The sequence below is a fragment of the Typha latifolia genome, chromosome 10 (assembly GCF_019914945.1).
Source record: "Typha latifolia isolate L0001 chromosome 10, TyphaL0001v2, whole genome shotgun sequence".
NCBI classification, from domain to species: domain Eukaryota; kingdom Viridiplantae; phylum Streptophyta; class Magnoliopsida; order Poales; family Typhaceae; genus Typha; species Typha latifolia.
The window spans coordinates 3563028-3582169 of NC_133095.1; the positions used below are offsets into that span (position 1 = coordinate 3563028).

Below are 19142 nucleotides of genomic sequence, written 5' to 3' on the forward strand. Positions count from 1 at the left end.
GAGCTCCTAGAATATATAATGTTAGATAAAAATGCTAATTCACCTATCTAAATACATTTTATTATCTAGTAAGACCTATCACTGAGCTAAACTTATATTTTATTATTTCTAATTTGTTTAATGTTTCTGAGTCTTTTCCAAAAATAAAAAAATAAAAAAAAATTCCGTCACTTTTAACTAACGAAAATGGAAAAGCTGAAATGCCATCCTTGATACACTCCGTTCGTTCGGATAACGAACGGACCTCTCATCGTTGTCATCCATGTCCTCCTCCACCTTCTCCTCCATCCCCACCAGCACCCCTGCCACCCCCGTCTCCTCCTCTTCTTCCTCTCCTCCTCCTGTCACCCTCCCCCTCCGACCCCACCAAGCCGCCACCCTCATCTCCCGCTGCTCCTCCCTCCGCCGCCTCCTCTCGCTCCACGCTGCCGTACTCCGCTCCGGCCTCCACCTTCACCCCATCGTCGCCTTCCGCCTCCAGAACTCCTACTCTTCCTTCCACCGCCTGGACCACTCCCTCTCCCTTCTGCTCCACCTCACCCCTGACCCCAACGTCTTCCTCTACACCTCCGCCATCCACGCCCACTCCTCCCGCGGCCTCCACTTCCAAGCCCTCCTCCTCTTTTCCCGCATGCTATCCTCAACCTCCATCTCCCCCAACGCCTTCACCTTCTCCGCCGCCCTCAAGTCCTGCCCGCTCCTCCTCGGCCGCGCCCTCCACGCTCACGCCCTGAAACTCGCGCTCCATGATGACCCTTACGTCGCCACCGCCCTCCTCGACATGTACGCGAGGGGTGACGACGTGGACGCCGCAAGGTTCCTCTTTTACGCCATGCCAGAGCGCAGGCTCGTCTCGGCCACCGCCATGCTCACCTGCTACGCGAAATCGGGCGACCTTGAGAAGGCTAGGAAGATGTTCGATGAAATGACTGAAAAAGATTGCGTTTGTTGGAATGCGATGATAGATGGGTATACGCAGCATGGGAAGCCGGAGGAGGCTTTGAGGCTGTTTCGGAGGATCCTGCAGTCGGACGCCAGGCCAAATGAGGTCACCTTCGTCTCGGTGCTCTCTGCGATCGCACAGTTGGGGTCGGTAGCACCCGGCAAATGGATTCATTCATACATCAGGAACAACCCCATCGAGCTCAATGCTAAAGTGGGCACTGCACTAATCGATATGTACTGCAAGTGCGGTAGCTTGGATGATGCTTGCTTGGTTTTTGATAGCATCAGAGATAAAGATGTCGTCGTTTGGAATGCGATGATCGGTGGCTATGCCATGCATGGGCACAGCCGTGAGGCACTCAGGCTTTTTGCGAACTTGCTCGCAGAAGGCCTCCGACCGACTGATATCACCTTCATTGGGGTACTGAATGCTTGCAGCCACTCTGGCCTGGTTGACGAAGGACGTGAGTTCTTCTCCTCTATGGAAAGGGATTACGGAATTGAGCCAAAGGTCGAGCACTATGGATGCATAGTTGATCTTCTCGGGCGTGCAGGGTGTGTCGACGAAGCCTATGAGCTTGTTCAGAGCATGAGGATCGAGCCCGACCTCGTCATCTGGGGGTCATTGCTCGCTGCTTGTAGGCTGCACAAGAAGATGGCTTTGGGCGAGAAAATTGCAAATTATCTACTAAACAATGGCCTCGCAAACTCAGGGACTTATGTTCTTCTATCAAACATCTATGCCGCAGTAGGAAATTGGGAGGAAGTGGCTAGAGTGAGGACATTGATGAAGGAGAGCGGAGTTCAGAAGGAGCCCGGATGTAGCTCTATCGAAGTCGGCAGTAAGGTGTTTGAATTCGTTGTCGGAGATTTGAGCCATCCAAAGAGTGAAGAGATTTATGCAATGCTTGAAGAGCTCAATGGACTACTAAAAGCTCATGGATATGTCCCACAGACCGAATTAGTGTTGCATGACTTGGAAGAGGCTGAGAAGGAGAGAGCTCTTGGGGTCCATAGCGAGAAGCTGGCGATCGCCTTCGGGCTGATCAGCACACAACCGGGAACGACGATCAAGATTGTAAAGAACCTTCGCGTGTGCTCTGACTGTCATCAGGCATTCAAGCTGATATCCAAGATAACGGCGAGGAAAATTATCGTGAGGGATCGAAATCGATTCCACCATTTTCTTGACGGTTCTTGCTCTTGTGGGGATTACTGGTGATCGCAATTTGATTGTGGAATTAAGTTGTGAATGCAGAGCATTTCCATGTATAATAACTATGATTTGTCTTATAGAGGGGGGAGGAGAAACAATGCAGAAACCTCTTGCACTGGCCAAATAATTTAGCATGCAACTCAAGGCATCACGTAAATCCGAGGTATTCAAATCACATGAAGACTTTGCTAGTATCTAAACTTGCCATCTTTTACGCTAGCATTCAGGTACTTACTTGTATACTAAGGAGAAAACAGAGTGGTTGCTCTGGTTGCAAACAGAAACAAGGATATAAAAACGTAGTGTGTTAAAAGAAGGGTGTCAAAAATGCACTTTCCTTTTTCTTTTTATTCCTTTTGTCACGGCCTCGGGCCTTAAACAAAAGTCTTAAATTAGTGCCTTTCAAACCTAACTTTTGATATACATAATTATGCCCATCTTTTCTTCTTATATTTATTAATGGTATCTCTGTTAGATCACTGTTTGAACTCACTAATCCTCGTACAATATGACCTCTACTTAGGACTAGTTAAATTAACATGTTTGGTGCTGCTTAATAATAGTATCCATTTTCTTTTTCTTTCTTATATTTTTTTTTTTTTTTTTTGTGGTGAGACTGAAACCTGCACCTGAGAATTAAAAGGTCAAATAAATTGGGTCCATGTATCTTAAAAGAGCTGCAATGGAGCACAATAATGAATACAATGCAGATGTTTGCATAGTTTGATTTAGCTGTGATCTTTTATTTACTAGATCGAATAGACTACTCAGTTTTCGGACTTATATCACACATAGAACTCCAACAAGAGAGTAAATTAGCCTCTCTCTTCTTTTTTTCTCAAAAAAAAAAAAAAAAAACTTAATTAATAATAGGAAAAATATTAATAGAACACATCAGTACATCACACAACACAAGTAGTACCACATCCTCTCCTACATGTAATGCATAGGACATGCATTTATTTTTAAAGCACTCCATATAGAACTCTACCATCACATGCATCATGGCAACACTTGGCTAATAATTAGCGAGCTGTGTACTCCTCCTCAATGATCTCAAGGGCACTTGGGCTTCTTCTTTGTAGGGTCAGTGACCTTATCTCTATAGCAAGGGCACTCATCCTTGTTCCCATATGTCCCCGAAGGCACACAATGGCACTCCTCACAGCATAAGCCACAGTACTTGAGGCATCTATCCTTCACACTTGCCTTGGAGCACCTCACCTTGCATTTGCCATTGCAAAATGCTAGTGGTTTCATCAACCCAAAATACAAAGTCAAGCTACATTAGTATTGTCATTTGAAACTAGCAAAAAGAGAGAAGTGGTTTTACCCGAGCTAGCCATGGAGGTCTGGAGCAAGGAGGAGGTCACTAAGGAGAGGACGAGGAGGAGGGTTAATGTGGTGGAGAGGGACTTCATCTCTTTAGCTAGCTTGCTGGATTTGTGTGGTGATGTGGGGGTTTCTATTGGTAGGAAGAGGGCTTTTATAGGAGGAAAAGAGGGGAAGTGGCATGGTGTGTTTGGTGAGGGACTCTAATGAATGACCTGTGTGTGATGTGGGCTGGCATCCAAAGGACAGGATGACCTCTGCATTGCATTCTAATGGATAGGATGATCGTAAATTACTTTTTTTTTTTTTTTTTTTTACTCTATGAATTTAAACACAACTAACTTATAAAAGACACCACTCTTTTAGCTCAATCCATGCCAACCACTATGTTGTGTTCGGCCACCCTAACGGTGCTTTGTGGTCCGCCACCCTTGAGCGAGCAAGTATAAGCTTAGTACTCTTTTAGCTCAATCCATGCCAACCACTATGTTGTGTTCTGCCACCCTAACGGTGCTTTGTGGTTCGCCACCCTTGAGCGAGCGAGTATAAGCTTAGTAGTCTGCCGCTCTAATGGGTTGGGGTAGTCCTCAGTCTTCGAATTTTGCATTCCGACCTCAACGACGTCTTTTATAACTGCGGCACTTGATTTATAAAAATTCTTTTTCTTTTTTTAAAAAAAAAAACTATGTTATATTAATAAATAGAAAAATAAAAATTTTATGATGTTCCGATTGAATCAATGCCGTTATAATATAAATTTGAATACAGTCATCCAACACAAGCCTCTTTAACTATTTGAACACCATAACACTGACTATATTATGCTCATGTTATATAAGTAATAAATGATTTATATACAAATCTAGCGAGTTAGTAAGCCATTATTAGAGGAGCAAAAGTTTTATATTATAAACGATAAATAGGTCCTGTGAAATTCAAATTTAAGAATTTTGCTCTAATGCAAATTGATAGAGAATAATAGAAATAACTCATTTATTAATTGTGCCGTATTTTTAAATTATAGAACTTATATAATATAATATAGCCAACTTGACATGATAGTACAGTTGCCAACCCTACATGATGGGAAATAGCTAATTTATATGATTATATCATCTCTTATGCATTGCGCGCCGAGTTCAAGGGCTGGAGGACGAGTGAGATTTGGCTTTGCGTGCTTATTAATTTGTGTGAGTACACTCATTGTGCTACCCTTTACTCATGCATCCTGTGTTGGTGGGATCAACTCTCTCTTCACTTTGTTGAATTTTTTTGTTTCCTGTTAGATAATTAGTTTATTTAAAAACCAATCCACTACCTTATAGAGTTTATTATGGAAAAGATTATTTGACGGTTTAGCAATTTTGCTCGACCTCTTGGCTCGGTTAATCACTTAGCATTACGGTTAGCTCAGAAGAGCGGTTCGGTAACGCAGTGACTTGGAATGATATCTTAGCAGAACAATAGTTCGGTAATACACAGGATTTGATACTCAAATTAGGCGGCTTAGTATATTGGCTAAAATTTAGTGGAGTCTAAGTGCCTCTGTATCTACGAAGGAGTGACGCTTTGTTAAACCCATATCTACCCTTTATGTTCTTAAATTATTTCCCTCAAAAAAATTAATCTAAAAACTTAAGCAGTCAAGTAATATAACACAAAGGTCTTGGTTATATATCACATCTTTTTAACATATCTTTCTCACTTGTGGCTTCTACTATTGTATGTGGAAAGATGTTTGATCATTGAACGTGCATCTCACTATATAATAGTAAAAGAAGTTTTAGAGAATAAAGACATGCTATTGAAGTTTAATCCTATGACCTCAAAAAAAAAATAAACCCTGATATTATGTTAGATAACCAATTAGATTAAAAACTTAAGTTGTTAGATAATATACTGATAATATATGTTATGCTTTTAACAAATCTATCAATATAGTTGTTTATTTTTTATTTGATTCAACTGCACCATCAACTTAAGCACTTAACTTTCCTCAATTCCTCTCCCTGGTCTGAATCAAAGTGCAACAACTACCTTTTCTATTATATAATCAAAGTATTTCCGCCGTAAAATTATATTTATATAACGAAAGTACCCCTCCCTTGATCTTTTTCACTTGATCTTTTTCACTTGATTTGGCTAGTTAATTCCTTGGGATTTAAGGTTGATTCTAATATATATATATATAGAGAGAGAGAGAGAGAGAGAGAGAGAGAGTAATAAAAGTAATGGGCTAATTAAATTATCTTTTGGGCTTTTCAATGCAAATTATCTCAGAGGCCCATTTAGTTCATAATATTGCGAGTTTGAGGGGTTTTTTTTTCCTCTAAACAAGTGAAAAGTTTAATGGTGCTTTAATTAAATCGATATTATTGGAATTCGAAATTAAAAATACATGAGCCACTTTATTGCCCCCCATTGACAACTAATAACATTTCAAGGGTTATCTAAAACTATTTGTAGTTCTTGCAATTTAGTATTAAATATCTAGATAAAGTCATCAAGTGCTCAAGAAATTCTTTTTGAGCTCTTGTCTCCATTTCTATATAAATCATGTACAAATGCAGTTAATTTCAAAACCTCAATCTTATTATTACCTATGTCTTTGTATACAATGCATTCGCTTGTTTTTAATATTAAAATGCACTCTGAGTTAAGTTTTTATCTGATATTTAAATTACTATTATTCACACTTAGGGAGACTAATAAAAGAAAATTATATAGTGATTCGACGCAGACTGATTAGAGAGAGTTAATGGTCACGGTCGCTCGAGTATAACGTGATTATGAGATCGATACGTTAGTACGCATCCAATGGCGGTGTACCGAATAAAATTATGCTCATAATTTATCTCACAAATTTATAATAGGAGGGTCCAAACAAACACATACTTGTGGACAGTAGAATTTGGTGCCATGCATGTGTGTCATAGATCACACATGCATGCATGCATGGCGATTGGTGACCTAGCATGCCACATGTGCCACGCCATGCCACGTCAAGATCTTTGTCAGCCTTACAGATCGCAAGAGTGTATTCTTGGGCTCCAAGGTGGTCCATGATTAGTGTTAATCTTGATCATAATGATTTTATTTTATTTTATTTATTTATTTGTTGAGAAAAATGATGATTCTTCTTATATTGACTATTGTGTTACATATTTAATTCTGCTCATGCCGTAGAGGTCACGGAAAATGAGCGAGATTGCAAACAAGGACGAAGGAGGTACAAATAATGGACGTCCACCAATACGATAAATCTCTTCAACCAACATTTAATAAGAATATATATATATATTTTATTAATAAGATTGGAATTCGAACTAATTTGGATTCCATTGTTAGTGGGCATGCAAGTTTTATTTATTTAATTATTTATTAGTTCATGATGCAAAATTGTAATATTTAATTTTTATTTCACAATTATTGTTATTTTAAGAGTTAATAAACATATATAAACTTCCTAAACTAAAGCCTATCTTCACAAATATTTTCTTTTCCCTTTTTTGGGTGACACTTTGATGTTAATGAAAAATAATCAAATGATCATTTTACCTTCAATTTATTTTAATTTAATTATCTAACCGTTATTTAATATTTTTAAATAGGAAAAATTATAGAAAATAGTTAATTTGAAGAGGCATTCAGCACTTTTACATAGTTACAAGTTAATGTGTCACGAAAAATAAATAAAATGTCTAATATAAAAATAGATAATAGTATAAAAAAGCTCTTTTATTTTGGAATATGAAATTTTGGCTCTTTTATTCATTTGGATAATACTATAATTAAGAGGCATTTTTATACAAATTGCCCCTAACATTGGCTTTAATAAATGGGAAAAGGTGTTAGTTACTAATAATTTCCCAACTTTTCTTAATAGCAAGTGGAATTAAGATATTCTTGTGGATGATTACTTTTCTTAGTAGCAAGTGGAATTAAGATATTCTTGTGGATGATTAAGTACAGGAAAGGGTATAATAATTTTGACAATGAAAGGTTAGGACATATAATCTTTGGACAATTGGGAACATACATGGCAGTTTAACTAAACTTTTTATTTTTATTTTTTATATGAAAAAAAATCCTTACTTATGAGTACTTTGTAAATATTCTATACTTTTTTTTTTTATCAATGACGATAATTGTGAGGCGGAGAGAGAAATTATTAAGAGTCGATAAACAGATTTTGACCTAATAAAAAGAGTGATTGAAATAATAGTTGATTGTATTTTTAAAAAGTAATAATATTCGATTAAATAATACCTTTTAGACGGGTAATTAATCAAATATAAAAATATTAGGTAAAAAAAAATATGAAAAAAGAAATATGTATTACTATAGTAATATAGGTCTAAGTGATTATTTACTTGCTATATTAATATAAAATAATTCATATTAGAATAAGCCTATTTTTATTCCAAAGTGATCAGAATAATCCTATTTTTATTAGAATAAGATAATTTTGTTGTTATACATAATGAATAATGTGACAAATTATTGGAGCTCATTGCATATTGCATGCGAGTCTCAAAATAAAATTAAAATCGATCATTCTAGTAAAACAAAGCATGAAGTATGGAAGAAACTAAATTAAGGCTTTTTAAGCACTCATTAGCAGCCGAGATTTTGTCTAAATCGATAAACCCCAAATTAAAGCACGATTCCTTCCTATCTTGTAATATTAAACAGAGTTTTTATATCTATATATTTTGATTCTACTTAGATGAGCAACCATTAGATCACCAGAGAAACTTTCTCAATAGATACGTGACAGGTGACCAACTCCCAATAAATTCCTTAATTGGGACTAGATCGCATCTAATATTGTAAGATAGTTAGTGATTAAGTTAATTAAATGAGTTTAAAATAGAGATAATTAGATTAAGATGATATGAACTATTATTTATTTTCATTCTCTACTGGTGTTGATAGAAAATATTAAATAAATATTTTATTATCTACCTTCTTTTTTTTTCCCTCTAAAATAAGAGTAGAAATAGTTCATACAAAGTCTAAAATTGATTACACTACACACACATGCTAATAAAACAAAATGTATTAATAAGTAACCAAACAAGCATTTTGGATATTTTATATAGTTAAGGAGAGTCTTTGACTAAAATAAGCCATCTTAAAATCTTATATATTGCGTTGGTTTACCATTCCACCGATCAAATTTATTACTAAGGAGGACTTATTTTGACTAGCTTAGCTGAAACCACTTAAATATTTAACGGCTCATTTTTAGTCTCTGCCATCTTATTAAAAAAACCATCACATTCTATCTCATTTATTCAAGAGTTAAGCATTTTATTAAATTTTTCATGAACAGTGAAATCACTGAATTCATGAAAGCATTAAACTATTCAACGATCAGTTGAGTTGACCAAAATAAAACCCTTTGGTAATAAAAATTGATGAGTAAACCAAAATTATAAATAATTTGTTAAGTAGGCCCATTTTGGTCAACAATTCTCAATTTGTTATAAAATTAAATGAGAGTCTACATCCAACTAGGCAAAAATAAGTGTAATTATAAATTTTTATAATATATTAAATGGCCTAGCGCACTTGCTAGTTTCCAAGCGCGCGACAACAAGGCATTTTTTATCCTCCGAATCTTTCCTAGATGTGTCGTCACAATAAGCGGACATAGACCGTTCTCTCCTCTTACGCAAACAGGAGTTCAATCGTTTATTGCTTGTGCGAACACTATATAAAAGCTATATGTGTTATGCTACTTTTTTTTTTCCTTTCTTGTAACTTGAAAATTTTACAGTTTAATTATATTTAATTCTTAATTTATAATAATTAATTTTAGTATACACTGTATATATAAATTATACGTATTTTATTATAACAAAATATGCATAAACTATATAAAATATATTCACTTAATTTTATATGTCAAATTAAAAAAAAATTAAATGTAATTAAATTGCAAAAAGTCTTCTTTAAACTAGCTATAGTATTTCAAGACATAAATCTTTTGTATGCTTTCTGGCAAAACTAGTATTTCTAATTAGTTCAATTGTTGCAATATTTTATATTTAAATATTTATTAATTTTAATAAATTGAGAATAAATGCTCATCTACGTACATGGATCCAATCTAAAATTTAAAGATGGATAAATAAATTTCACCAAAATTTATTAAAGGTTTTTGTTAGTGCAAATGCCCCTCTCTATTACTTACATATTGTGTACAAAATGTAACTTATATAAACGTATATTAATATTATTGCTTCCATAACAATACATCCGTACATCCTACCAAACTAAAATAGCCCTTATTTGCGACTAATATATGTTCGGATCCATATTTGCTACTGTGATTATAAAGTGGAATTATTTTGCAAATACTTTTATTGCAGGGAGTAAGCTTACCGGGATGTGGGTGGATCCACGACTAGTAACTGTATAACTTCTCGGCCTCCGCAGCTCGTCACTCTCAGTGTCGACTGGCAACTCTCGTCTCTCTCGATAATTTCCTTCTTTTTATTTTGGATCTCCTATCCTCTTTCTAAATCCACCCTTCCTTTATCTTTTATTCGCATTCCATCCACATCCCACCTCTCCTAAAATGATAAAGATGCTATTGTTCTCTTCCATTTTTTCCTTCTTTTATTTCTGGATGCCCCTCGGAGGAGTAAGATTCACATTATAGTCCCTGCCTTCCACTCTCCTTCCTTAACAGATCCGTCCATGAGAGCTTCCTCCTCCTACCATCATCCTCTCTCCTAGGGTTTTCTACTTCCTGCCCTTCTTTCTCGCTCTTCTAGGGTTTTGCATTGGTCGCTAGGGTTTCTCCAATGGAGAAGAAGCAAGGGTTCTTCTCGGCTCTGCGGGAGGAGGTGGCGAGGGGGCTATCTCCGGCGAGGTTGAGGTCAGAGAGCCCCGGAGGCAGTCTCTTCCCGCGGCGGTGGAGGGGGCGGCGCCAGGATACGGCGCTGGAAATGGAGCTGATGGGGAGATCTGGGAACCTTAGGGCCGGCGCCGGAGAAGCATTGGCGCCGCTAATGGAGGGGCCGGATCCGGGGGAAGGGTGGGTGGGCGAGGAGAAGAAGGAGGGGTGGGGGAAGTGGGTGAGAGGCCATCTCGCACGCGCGCCATCCGTCTCCGGCGCCTGCGAGGTCGCCGGACCTTCCTCCTTGGAGCGCCGCTCCGACCTCCGCCTCCTCCTCGGCGTCATGGGCGTGCCGCTCGCCCCCGTTCATGTTTGCACCGCTGAGCCCCTCCCCCATCTCAGTATCAAGGATACCCCCATTGTGAGATCCTGCTCTTTTATCTGATTCTTTATATTGATTTGTTTCTTTAGTACGTCTTTATTTATTTTTGGATTTTAACCAGTTGTATAGTCGCAGATCGCATGTTCGATGAAATGCTCGACTGAAATTACTTGTGTTTGACGGCTATAATCATGTTGTTCCTCAGGAGACTTCATCAGCTCAGTACATACTGCAGCAGTACACTGCGGCATCCGGTGGGTTGAGGTTGCTGAGCGCGGTACGGAATGCCTACGCCATGGGAAAGCTGAGGATGGTGGCTACGGAGTTCGAGACGGCGAACCGCGTCATCAAGAACCGCAATGCTGAAAAAGTCGCCGAGTCCGGTGGCTTCGTACTGTGGCAGATGGCTCCTAACAATTGGTACGTCGAGCTCGCTGTCGGGGGGAGCAAGATACATGCCGGCTGCAATGGGAAGCTCGTCTGGCGCCACACTCCGTGGCTCGGGGCTCATGCTGCCAAAGGGCCCGTCCGACCCCTTCGTCGGGCTCTCCAGGTATAAAATTTTTGTCGAGTGGATTTGACCCAACTCTCCTTGATTCTTTAATCGCCTTAACAAAGAAACTACCTTTGATTGACCATGGTTGACATTTCAAGGGTCTTGATCCATTGACCACGGCAAGTATGTTCGCTAATGCTCGGTGCATTGGGGAGAAGAAGGTCAATGGGGAGGATTGCTTCATCCTCAAGCTTTGTACGGATCCACAAACACTGAAGGAAAGGAGTGAGGGCCCTGCGGAGATCATAAGACATGTCCTTTTCGGCTATTTCAGCCAGAGAACAGGGCTCGTCGTTCATATAGAGGATTCCCATCTTACCCGGATTCAGTCTAACACTGGCGGCGATGCTGTTTATTGGGAGACTACGATCAATTCGTTCATTGAGGACTATCGCCCAGTTGAGGGCATGATGATTGCCCACTCGGGCCGATCTGCCGTCACCCTTTTTCGGTTTGGCGAGACGGCGATGAGCCATTCAAAGACTAGGATGGAGGAGGCATGGACTATTGATGAAGTGGCATTCAACGTTCCCGGACTTTCGATGGATTGTTTCATCCCTCCAGCTGATATAAGATGTGGGTCGGTCAGTGAAGCCCTTGAGCTTCCTCATGGAGAAAGGAGGAAGACCAACCTATCCACTAGTCATCTTTCTAAAGTTGCAGCTCTGGAGAAGCCACATAGTAATACTGATGATAGCATTGTATGGAGGGTTGAAGTCTAATTCTAATATCTCAAGTGAGTAGTAGTTTGTTCATAGCTTTGGCTCTTCGTTTGGTTGACTAACTTTGTCATGAGATGTAGGGTAGGACTAATTCAAGGGGATGCAGAGTTCTGTGACCGAGCTATCCTCTGTACATAGGAGCATAATTGATCACAGACCTGAGGCCTCGCATCTGCAGGTTTCTGTTGAATCCTTATACTCTTTATGCAGAGATTGTTTCTGTTTCTAGGTTAGATTGCTTTTGTTCTTCTACCATATTCTGTGGCATGGAGAAAAAAGGGGGCTTCTTTCTTTCTTCACAGATTGCTTCCATCCATTCCCAAATGGCCATCCATGGTGGTGCTGTTACTTTGTCGCCCATAGTAATTCTCTTGCTGGTGGGACCAAGTTGTGTACTGCCAGCAATCCATTGTTCATATAATTCCTCATTTAAGTGTGTTTTTGCTGCTTGGTTGTATTCCAAAGTTGCTCAAGATGAAGGTGGAAAGGGCTTTATGACATGTACCGTTTGGTTGCGTGGGTCAGGATCTGATTTGTCCTCACCTTTTGCATGCAAACACCATGCCGTATGAGATAGTTTGAAATTGGACCGGTGCTAGTCTTAGCTTTTAATTAAAGTTGATGTGAGACAGAACAATCTCTTTTATCTCATATATTGAATGGCTTGTATGTATAATGATTTCTCCTTTTGTGTTCTCTTCGAAATTGAGTATTGCCAGCCCAATTTCTCCCGAATGCTGACATCATCTTTACCTTCTCCTCTTTGTTGCATGACAGCGTCATTCTTCTCAAGTTTACCTTCACCCTTCACTACATGCCCTGCTTTGCCAGCCAGATCTAGTGGCAGATAGAATGAATGGGCCTTGTTACATTTAACTTGATGCAGGATGTGTTGAAAGTATCATTGCAGCAGTGGGGGTGGGGGTGGGGGTGGGGGGGAGATGAGGGGGGCCCCTGCAAGTATCCCATGTGATTTTCTTATCTCATTTATTGCCTGTACTCTGGTTCAATTCAGGTGTGCGGGATGAGTTATAGCTTTAACAGTTTGTGCAAGCAAAAGTGCTGGCGAGCACCAGAACCTTCAACATCATGATGCCACTCCCATTGATGGCTGTGCACCTCTTGTTCTCGTACCCCAATGTGTTTATTCCATGGGAGGACTGGTGTCTTGGGAAACCTTCAAAATTTCTAGCCAAACAAACAAGCTTTCTCACCAATTAGAAACAACTACTCCGAAAGCAACCTTATATGCTTTTACACCACCCCACCCCACCCCAACCCTAGCCTAACTCGACAGGGACTCAAAGAGACAAATCGACAAACATCCGATATGCCTGGATCTTTACTCTGAACAACTGCACTTCGGGCAAGTTGTTCTGCAACCCAATTACAATCTCGGACAATAGAAACAAATGTATCTGATTTAAGCTAATTGTTTTCCATTATATGTCTTTAACAAGGGATCCTAGTAGTGATGGGCACCTTATACGCTGTTAGTATGGCAAAGAAATGCATAGGAATGTAACATGATACTCACCATGGAAGCATATTTGTAGATGTGGCCAAGTCTGAACCAAATCTGGAATAAGAAATGAAGAGAAAAATCCATCTGGATGATCGAGATGTTACAGAGAAGGCCTTTGAGAATCGTACGTCCTGTCTCCCATGAAAACAAGGGCAGTTAACAGAGGCCACATGCTTGGTCTACCATGGTCACTCTCTTTAGCCTCATCATCTATTGAGAATAATCTCAGCAGATTTCTCATTGAAGACTTTCTTGCTTCCTTTTTCTAATTTTGTCACTTGAGAATGGATGATAAGTTGTTACTTTGCTAGTATATGTTTGATGAGGCATACAGCAATTTGTACAAAAGGAAAGGAAAGAAAAGAAAAGAAAAGCTTAGCACTATAAACAAGCATGGATTCAACTAATGTAGCATCTATCTCACAAAAATGCTCGACCTTCGTGCCATCATCTGAGTTCATTTGAAGAACGCCAATCTCACCGTTTTGACTGATTTATATCCACATATATGATACATGTATAATCCTTTTGAGTACACCAAAGTCATGCATTAGAGAGATAGAAACCCTACAGGAAAGATTTCTTTGCAGTTATTGACTTAGTGTAAATACTTCTGTGAAAGACCTTAGATACTACAGAAAATGTGGAAAAGATAGGGGAAACTATGTGAGAAAATGCTGCAGAATTTGTTGGCCGGAATACAATACCACCAAAATTCAGACAACTATCTAATGTGATCTTTGGAATGCAGTACAAGGGAAATTTGACATAAGGATATGCTCTAACTTCTAATTTGCCAGTACAAAAGCAAACTCATATGTCTAAAGAACCAAAAATCAACTTCCTAGATAAACAAGCTGAGGGCTGTTACAGTGAAGAAGGGAGAAGGAAGAAATTTCCGCATTCAAGACAAGACAGACGTATAGCTGAAACTGACCATTTGCAAACAACATCATTACAAAAAGGCAAAAATGTCAAAAGCACATCTGCAAGACATGGCATATCAGCATATGTATCCTGTCGCCTGCAAAGGATACAGATCTGAGTAAGCTGAAAGCAAAGTGAGAAACTAAGATAGCAAAGGCAGAATGTCAGTCACACTGTAGATATTATCCTGTAAGCCTCACTGATTCACCCATGTACAAAATTTTGGCTTGATAATTGAACCTGTTATTTTGCAAAATGAGGATTAAGCAACCCTGAGATCTCAAGAAACCCAACACGCTCTCTCCCTCCAAATATATTTTTTAGCTTCTCGTCACAAACAATTATCTTCTTGTTTTCTGGATCCTGGAAAAGAAAATGATATCAAGGTACGAATAACTTGACGGAAGTTCAATATTTCAGATACTAACATCCAAACTACAATAATTCCGACGCAGGTGGAAGACAGTGCAGTAGTAATAACATGGAGTCAGCCAGTTTTTGGTAGAGTCAATAATGCAACACAAATTTATTGGATTGGCTTATTAAAAAGAATGACAAAAAAAGTATTAGGTAAACATACAGAACAAAATTTGAATTCACTTGGTTTCGGACTTGGTACAACAGAAAGCCATCATTCCTCTTACTTAAGTTTGCACAACAAAGATTTACGACAGCTATAAAAGATTTAGATCTACATATCTTCTACAAATCAAGTAAACATATTTAAGAATCAATTAATGTAACAGTCTTGAGTAAAATAAAGCTAGAAAACTAGTTCATCAACTTTTCCACAAGAAAATCTAACCAAAATGCTGAGACTCTGCAACCAAAATTACATCAAATTACTCGGCGTCTATTCTTTTGCTGGTCTGACTTCAGGAACTCATTGATTGCCAAATGAAAATGTGCTTAACAAAAGAATATTAGATTATAGTGAAGAGGCCCTAATTTATCAAAGGGGACATGAAATATTTTCGAGATCAGCATTATTACAGAGAAGTATAGAAGACCTATGTATAGGTGGCCTATTCTGAACTCAGTTAAGTCAGACTCATAACAGAATATACTAGACTGCACTGAACCTTGCAAATACATCACTCACTACCACTTTTTGAAAACTCGACCCATTTTAGATGCCTATACAGATCCAACCTTTGTTGATTGACTTAATCTCAGATTGGGTTTGTGGTTTCCCAAGCCATGAATCTTTCATTACATTCTGGAAGTTGTGGGTCAAGTTGATGACAGATAAGTATTGTGTCTGTCAACCTTAGAAGCCTTTGAAAACTAAGGCCAAGGAATTGGTTGCATTTTGACACCTTCATGATTCTCTTCATGTTATCAGACTTGGGCTGTTCAAAATCATGGGCCCTAGCTTGTCTACTGAGGTCCTTGATGATCGATGAATCTGTAACATTCCCCTCGCTTTGAAGGAACTTTTGTTAATGTCAATGTTAGAATCTTGCAGAAGGGTTGCTTGGTTTATTGTTAACCAGAGGTGGATAGCCACAGAATGAAAGGTTTTTGGGAGTGCGTTAGCTGACTTGGTTTGCTCGATTCCTACTCCATGTATTCAGGTTGAAGAAATTTGGACCTGGTAGCTGGGCCCTAGTGGTAAGCCCATGGCTTCCTCAATGTCAAGGTTCCTTGCTGAGTCTCGCTCTAACTTGGTGCCTTGTCCTGTCTTCACCTGGGGTGGCTGGCAATTGTTGTAGATGTTGCCTATTACTCCTAAAATTAAAATGTTCTTGTGAAAAATTATGTGGGGTTACCTCCCAAGGACCCAACCAATGCTAGACTCCAAAGCCTGTCTCTAAATCGCCCTACCTTGTGCCCTGTTGGTAATAAAATGTAAGATGCATTTTCTGATACAGTGCTCTAAGGCAAAGGAATTCTGGGATCGAGTGAAACAACTTAATCTCACTTTTAGGATCCCCTAACTTCATGCAACGAGGACTGGACAGAAGAACCGAATGGCAATCCTGAAGCTGCTACTATAATTAAATTATTATTGCAATAGGAATGTGGCTTTTATGGAAAAAAAAACACAATGGCCACGTCTTCCAAGGTCAGCAATCATCGTCAGCGCAACTGATTTTCAAGACTTGTGCAGGCTGTTGATCATTCAACTTACTCCACCGGCAACCAACAGAGCCCCGATTTACGAGGACTGTGGTGAAAGGATGATCTCTCCATTGGGGTACATCAAAATCAACATAGACAGTGCCTACTCCTTGTAACCATGCCGTGCAGGTGTGGCCTTTATGGCTCGAGATGCTGCTGCTTTACCTATCTTATCAGGTGCCACTAGTTGTGCCGTGACGTGGGAAACCCTTTGCAAGTCGAGGCGGAGGCTCTCAAGTTTCGCACTCCAAAAAATTTCAAGATCAAAATTTTCTACTATGTAATCCTTGAGTATGACTCTGAAACTCTCATACACATTCTTTGCTGCCAATAGGTCTTTTAGCAGCGGTGACATACTTTATTGGATCTTTGACAACTTATCTCCTCTTTTCCTTCGGTTTGTCTTTCCCACTACTATAGGGAGCCAAACCGGTGTTCTAACTAGTTAGCCTCCCTAGGAAAAAACCAAACATTTTCCTCTGTTTGGATAATACTACCACCCTTTCTTTACTAGATCTACCGTATAGGGACACCTTCAGTATTTGGCGGGGCACCTAAGTGCTAAGGTGCCTTTCTCTAAGGTAATATAATGCCTACTTTAACCCCCCAAGAAAACCTTATAATATAAAACAGTACATCTGCCTATGAGGAAAAGTAGCTCAAGCTTCCCATTAGCACTATGATTGGCAGTTCCAATCCTCCATTGTGCCAACTGTGGGTGCAGAGACTAAAGAATGCTTGAGAGAACTCCTGTCATGTAGCTTATTTTCTCTCATATTACTACTACTTGCATGTCTAACAAGTAACAACGACAATGCTCATAATGACAACAACACAATAACAATAATGACAGGAATATTGGGGGTAACAATTTTCAAAAAAACAATGAGTCAGGATTGTTATCTAAATCTCGCTTTTGCCCTCAAAGAAAATTGGTCACATCATAAGTTATTGAGTTGAAATAATTCCTTCTGCAAAATGAGTTCAAAGACTTTGAAACAAGTGCACATGCATTATTTTGATCTATTTCACTTAATCATGTTCCGTGTGTGACATGTGTTGGTGTGCATATATATTGAAACTAATATAAGGGCACATTGTGAGGCAACTTGCATTTTTCTTGCATAGAGTTTCATAAAATGTTCTTTTAAATGGAATTCAAAATGAAAAACATGAAAAATTTAATTTGGTATGATTTGAAAATTTTGAGGAGAGTAAATTATATATTTGGCAAGTAGATGAATGAAAAGTTACCTAGGCAACCAGGCAATAATTATGAGAAACCTAACCACACAAAACCTTATGTATTAGACTGAGTATTAGCCTTTAAAAAACAAGGAACAGCTTGTCTCTTCGAAGGTGCACTTTAGATCTAAACTACATAGCTTTAATCAAATATGTCAAGAAAAATCAATATTACCAATTTGACATCTCCAACATATCAACTGAAGGATCTCAAGTTCTAAACAAGTGTTACTGCATCATAAACTCAAGCTATCCTATCATTTAAACTTTTCATTGGGAGCATTCTTTGCTCAGGTCTTCTTAAACTCCTTATCCATAATGATTTCCAAGTTAACAGGCCAACAAAGTGTTTTACCATCTCTCTATTGACATCAAACCAGACAACCAACTTCATTATGTTTTGACAGCCATCAACAAGCTTATATTAATCAAACACACTGGACGTTCCTGTAATCCCGTATAAACCCTACTGAAACACAAACTTGACTTTCACACTGTGACATCACCTCTACTTTGACCTCAACCTAATGACCAATAGGTGAAGAACTACACTAGATTCTGAAGCTGCCTCTAAGTCAAAATGCACAGAATAAACAATGACTATTGTTTTCTTATCAAATTGCAAAAGAGTCGTATGATATCGCTATAGCCATGACCCAATGGCTCACTTTACTGCTCTAGTCTCTCCCTTCTTATCTAAATGAGGCATCCTTTCTTCCGCTAATTTTCTGAGATAGGAGAGAGATAAAAAAAAGGAAGAAACATAGCTAAGCAAATAAATCTCATAAGCATCATTGATCATTATAGGCCATTCTAACGCAGTAATGTATACGTGAAAACAACTTGAACTCATCTCCATAAAATCCAGAGACAATTGAATCAGATAAAACTAAACCTGGAGATTGTTCTGCTTGATGTAAGCCCATATGAGCTTGAGCGCTTGGGTGCGAGGAATCTCCGGGACGCCGACGAGGGCTTGCATCGCCGGAGAGACGGGACGAGGCTTCGTGATGCCTCTCGGCTGCCTCTTCCCCGCAGGCGGCGGCGAATCCGACGCACGAAGAGAAACCGGCGGCACCGCCCGGCGCCGGAGAGGGAAGACGCCCGAGGGAACTAGGGTGCCGGCGTAAGACGAAGGGAGGAGGTCGCCGTTGAAGAAGGTGGAGAAGAGGCCCACCGAGCTAGCCGCCGCCATGTTGGGGAGAGGGTTTTGGGTTTAAGGGGGGGAACTGGAGAATGGATGGATGGACTGCAGCGCGGATGAGGCGCTTTTATTTTATTTTGTTTCAGGCGGGCTTGGGGAGTGAAATATAAA

The 19142-nt window shown here is 39.3% G+C and overlaps 3 protein-coding genes across 6 annotated transcripts; 2 read left to right on the forward strand and 1 right to left on the reverse strand.

Moving 5' to 3' along the window:
* Positions 1-206: 206 nt before the first annotated feature.
* Positions 207-2477, forward strand: LOC140796548 (pentatricopeptide repeat-containing protein ELI1, chloroplastic). Its single transcript, XM_073149591.1, has one exon. It carries the CDS (start codon positions 263-265, stop codon positions 2165-2167), a length of 1905 nt encoding a protein of 634 aa, XP_073005692.1. The 5' UTR covers positions 207-262; the 3' UTR covers positions 2168-2477.
* A 7440-nt stretch (positions 2478-9917) lies between these two features.
* LOC140796991 (uncharacterized) lies at positions 9918-12682 on the forward strand. Of its 3 annotated transcripts, XR_012110569.1 has the most exons (5): positions 9918-10767; positions 10934-11281; positions 11383-12020; positions 12087-12184; positions 12309-12682. XR_012110569.1 is itself a non-coding variant. In XM_073150229.1 (4 exons), the coding sequence occupies exons 1-3, from the start codon at positions 10312-10314 to the stop codon at positions 12004-12006; spliced, it is 1428 nt and encodes a 475-aa protein (XP_073006330.1). In that variant the 5' UTR covers positions 9918-10311; the 3' UTR covers positions 12007-12020; positions 12087-12682. The 3 variants fall into 3 exon arrangements, 2 of the variants coding, with proteins under 2 accessions (XP_073006330.1, XP_073006329.1); XM_073150229.1 differs by having other exon boundaries at positions 12087-12682; XM_073150228.1 differs by having other exon boundaries at positions 11383-12682.
* Positions 12683-14198: 1516 nt separating this feature from the next.
* On the reverse strand, positions 14199-19132 carry LOC140796323 (upstream activation factor subunit UAF30-like). Of its 2 annotated transcripts, none has more exons than XM_073149308.1 (3): positions 18723-19132; positions 14699-14821; positions 14199-14555 (listed from the first exon to the last, which is right to left on the reverse strand). In XM_073149308.1, exons 1-2 carry the CDS (start codon positions 19020-19022, stop codon positions 14702-14704), a joined length of 420 nt encoding a protein of 139 aa, XP_073005409.1. In that variant the 5' UTR covers positions 19023-19132; the 3' UTR covers positions 14199-14555; positions 14699-14701. The 2 variants fall into 2 exon arrangements, 1 of the variants encoding a protein (XP_073005409.1); XR_012110442.1 differs by having other exon boundaries at positions 14453-14555; positions 14631-14821; positions 18723-19109.
* Between the last annotated feature and the right edge of the window lie 10 nt (positions 19133-19142).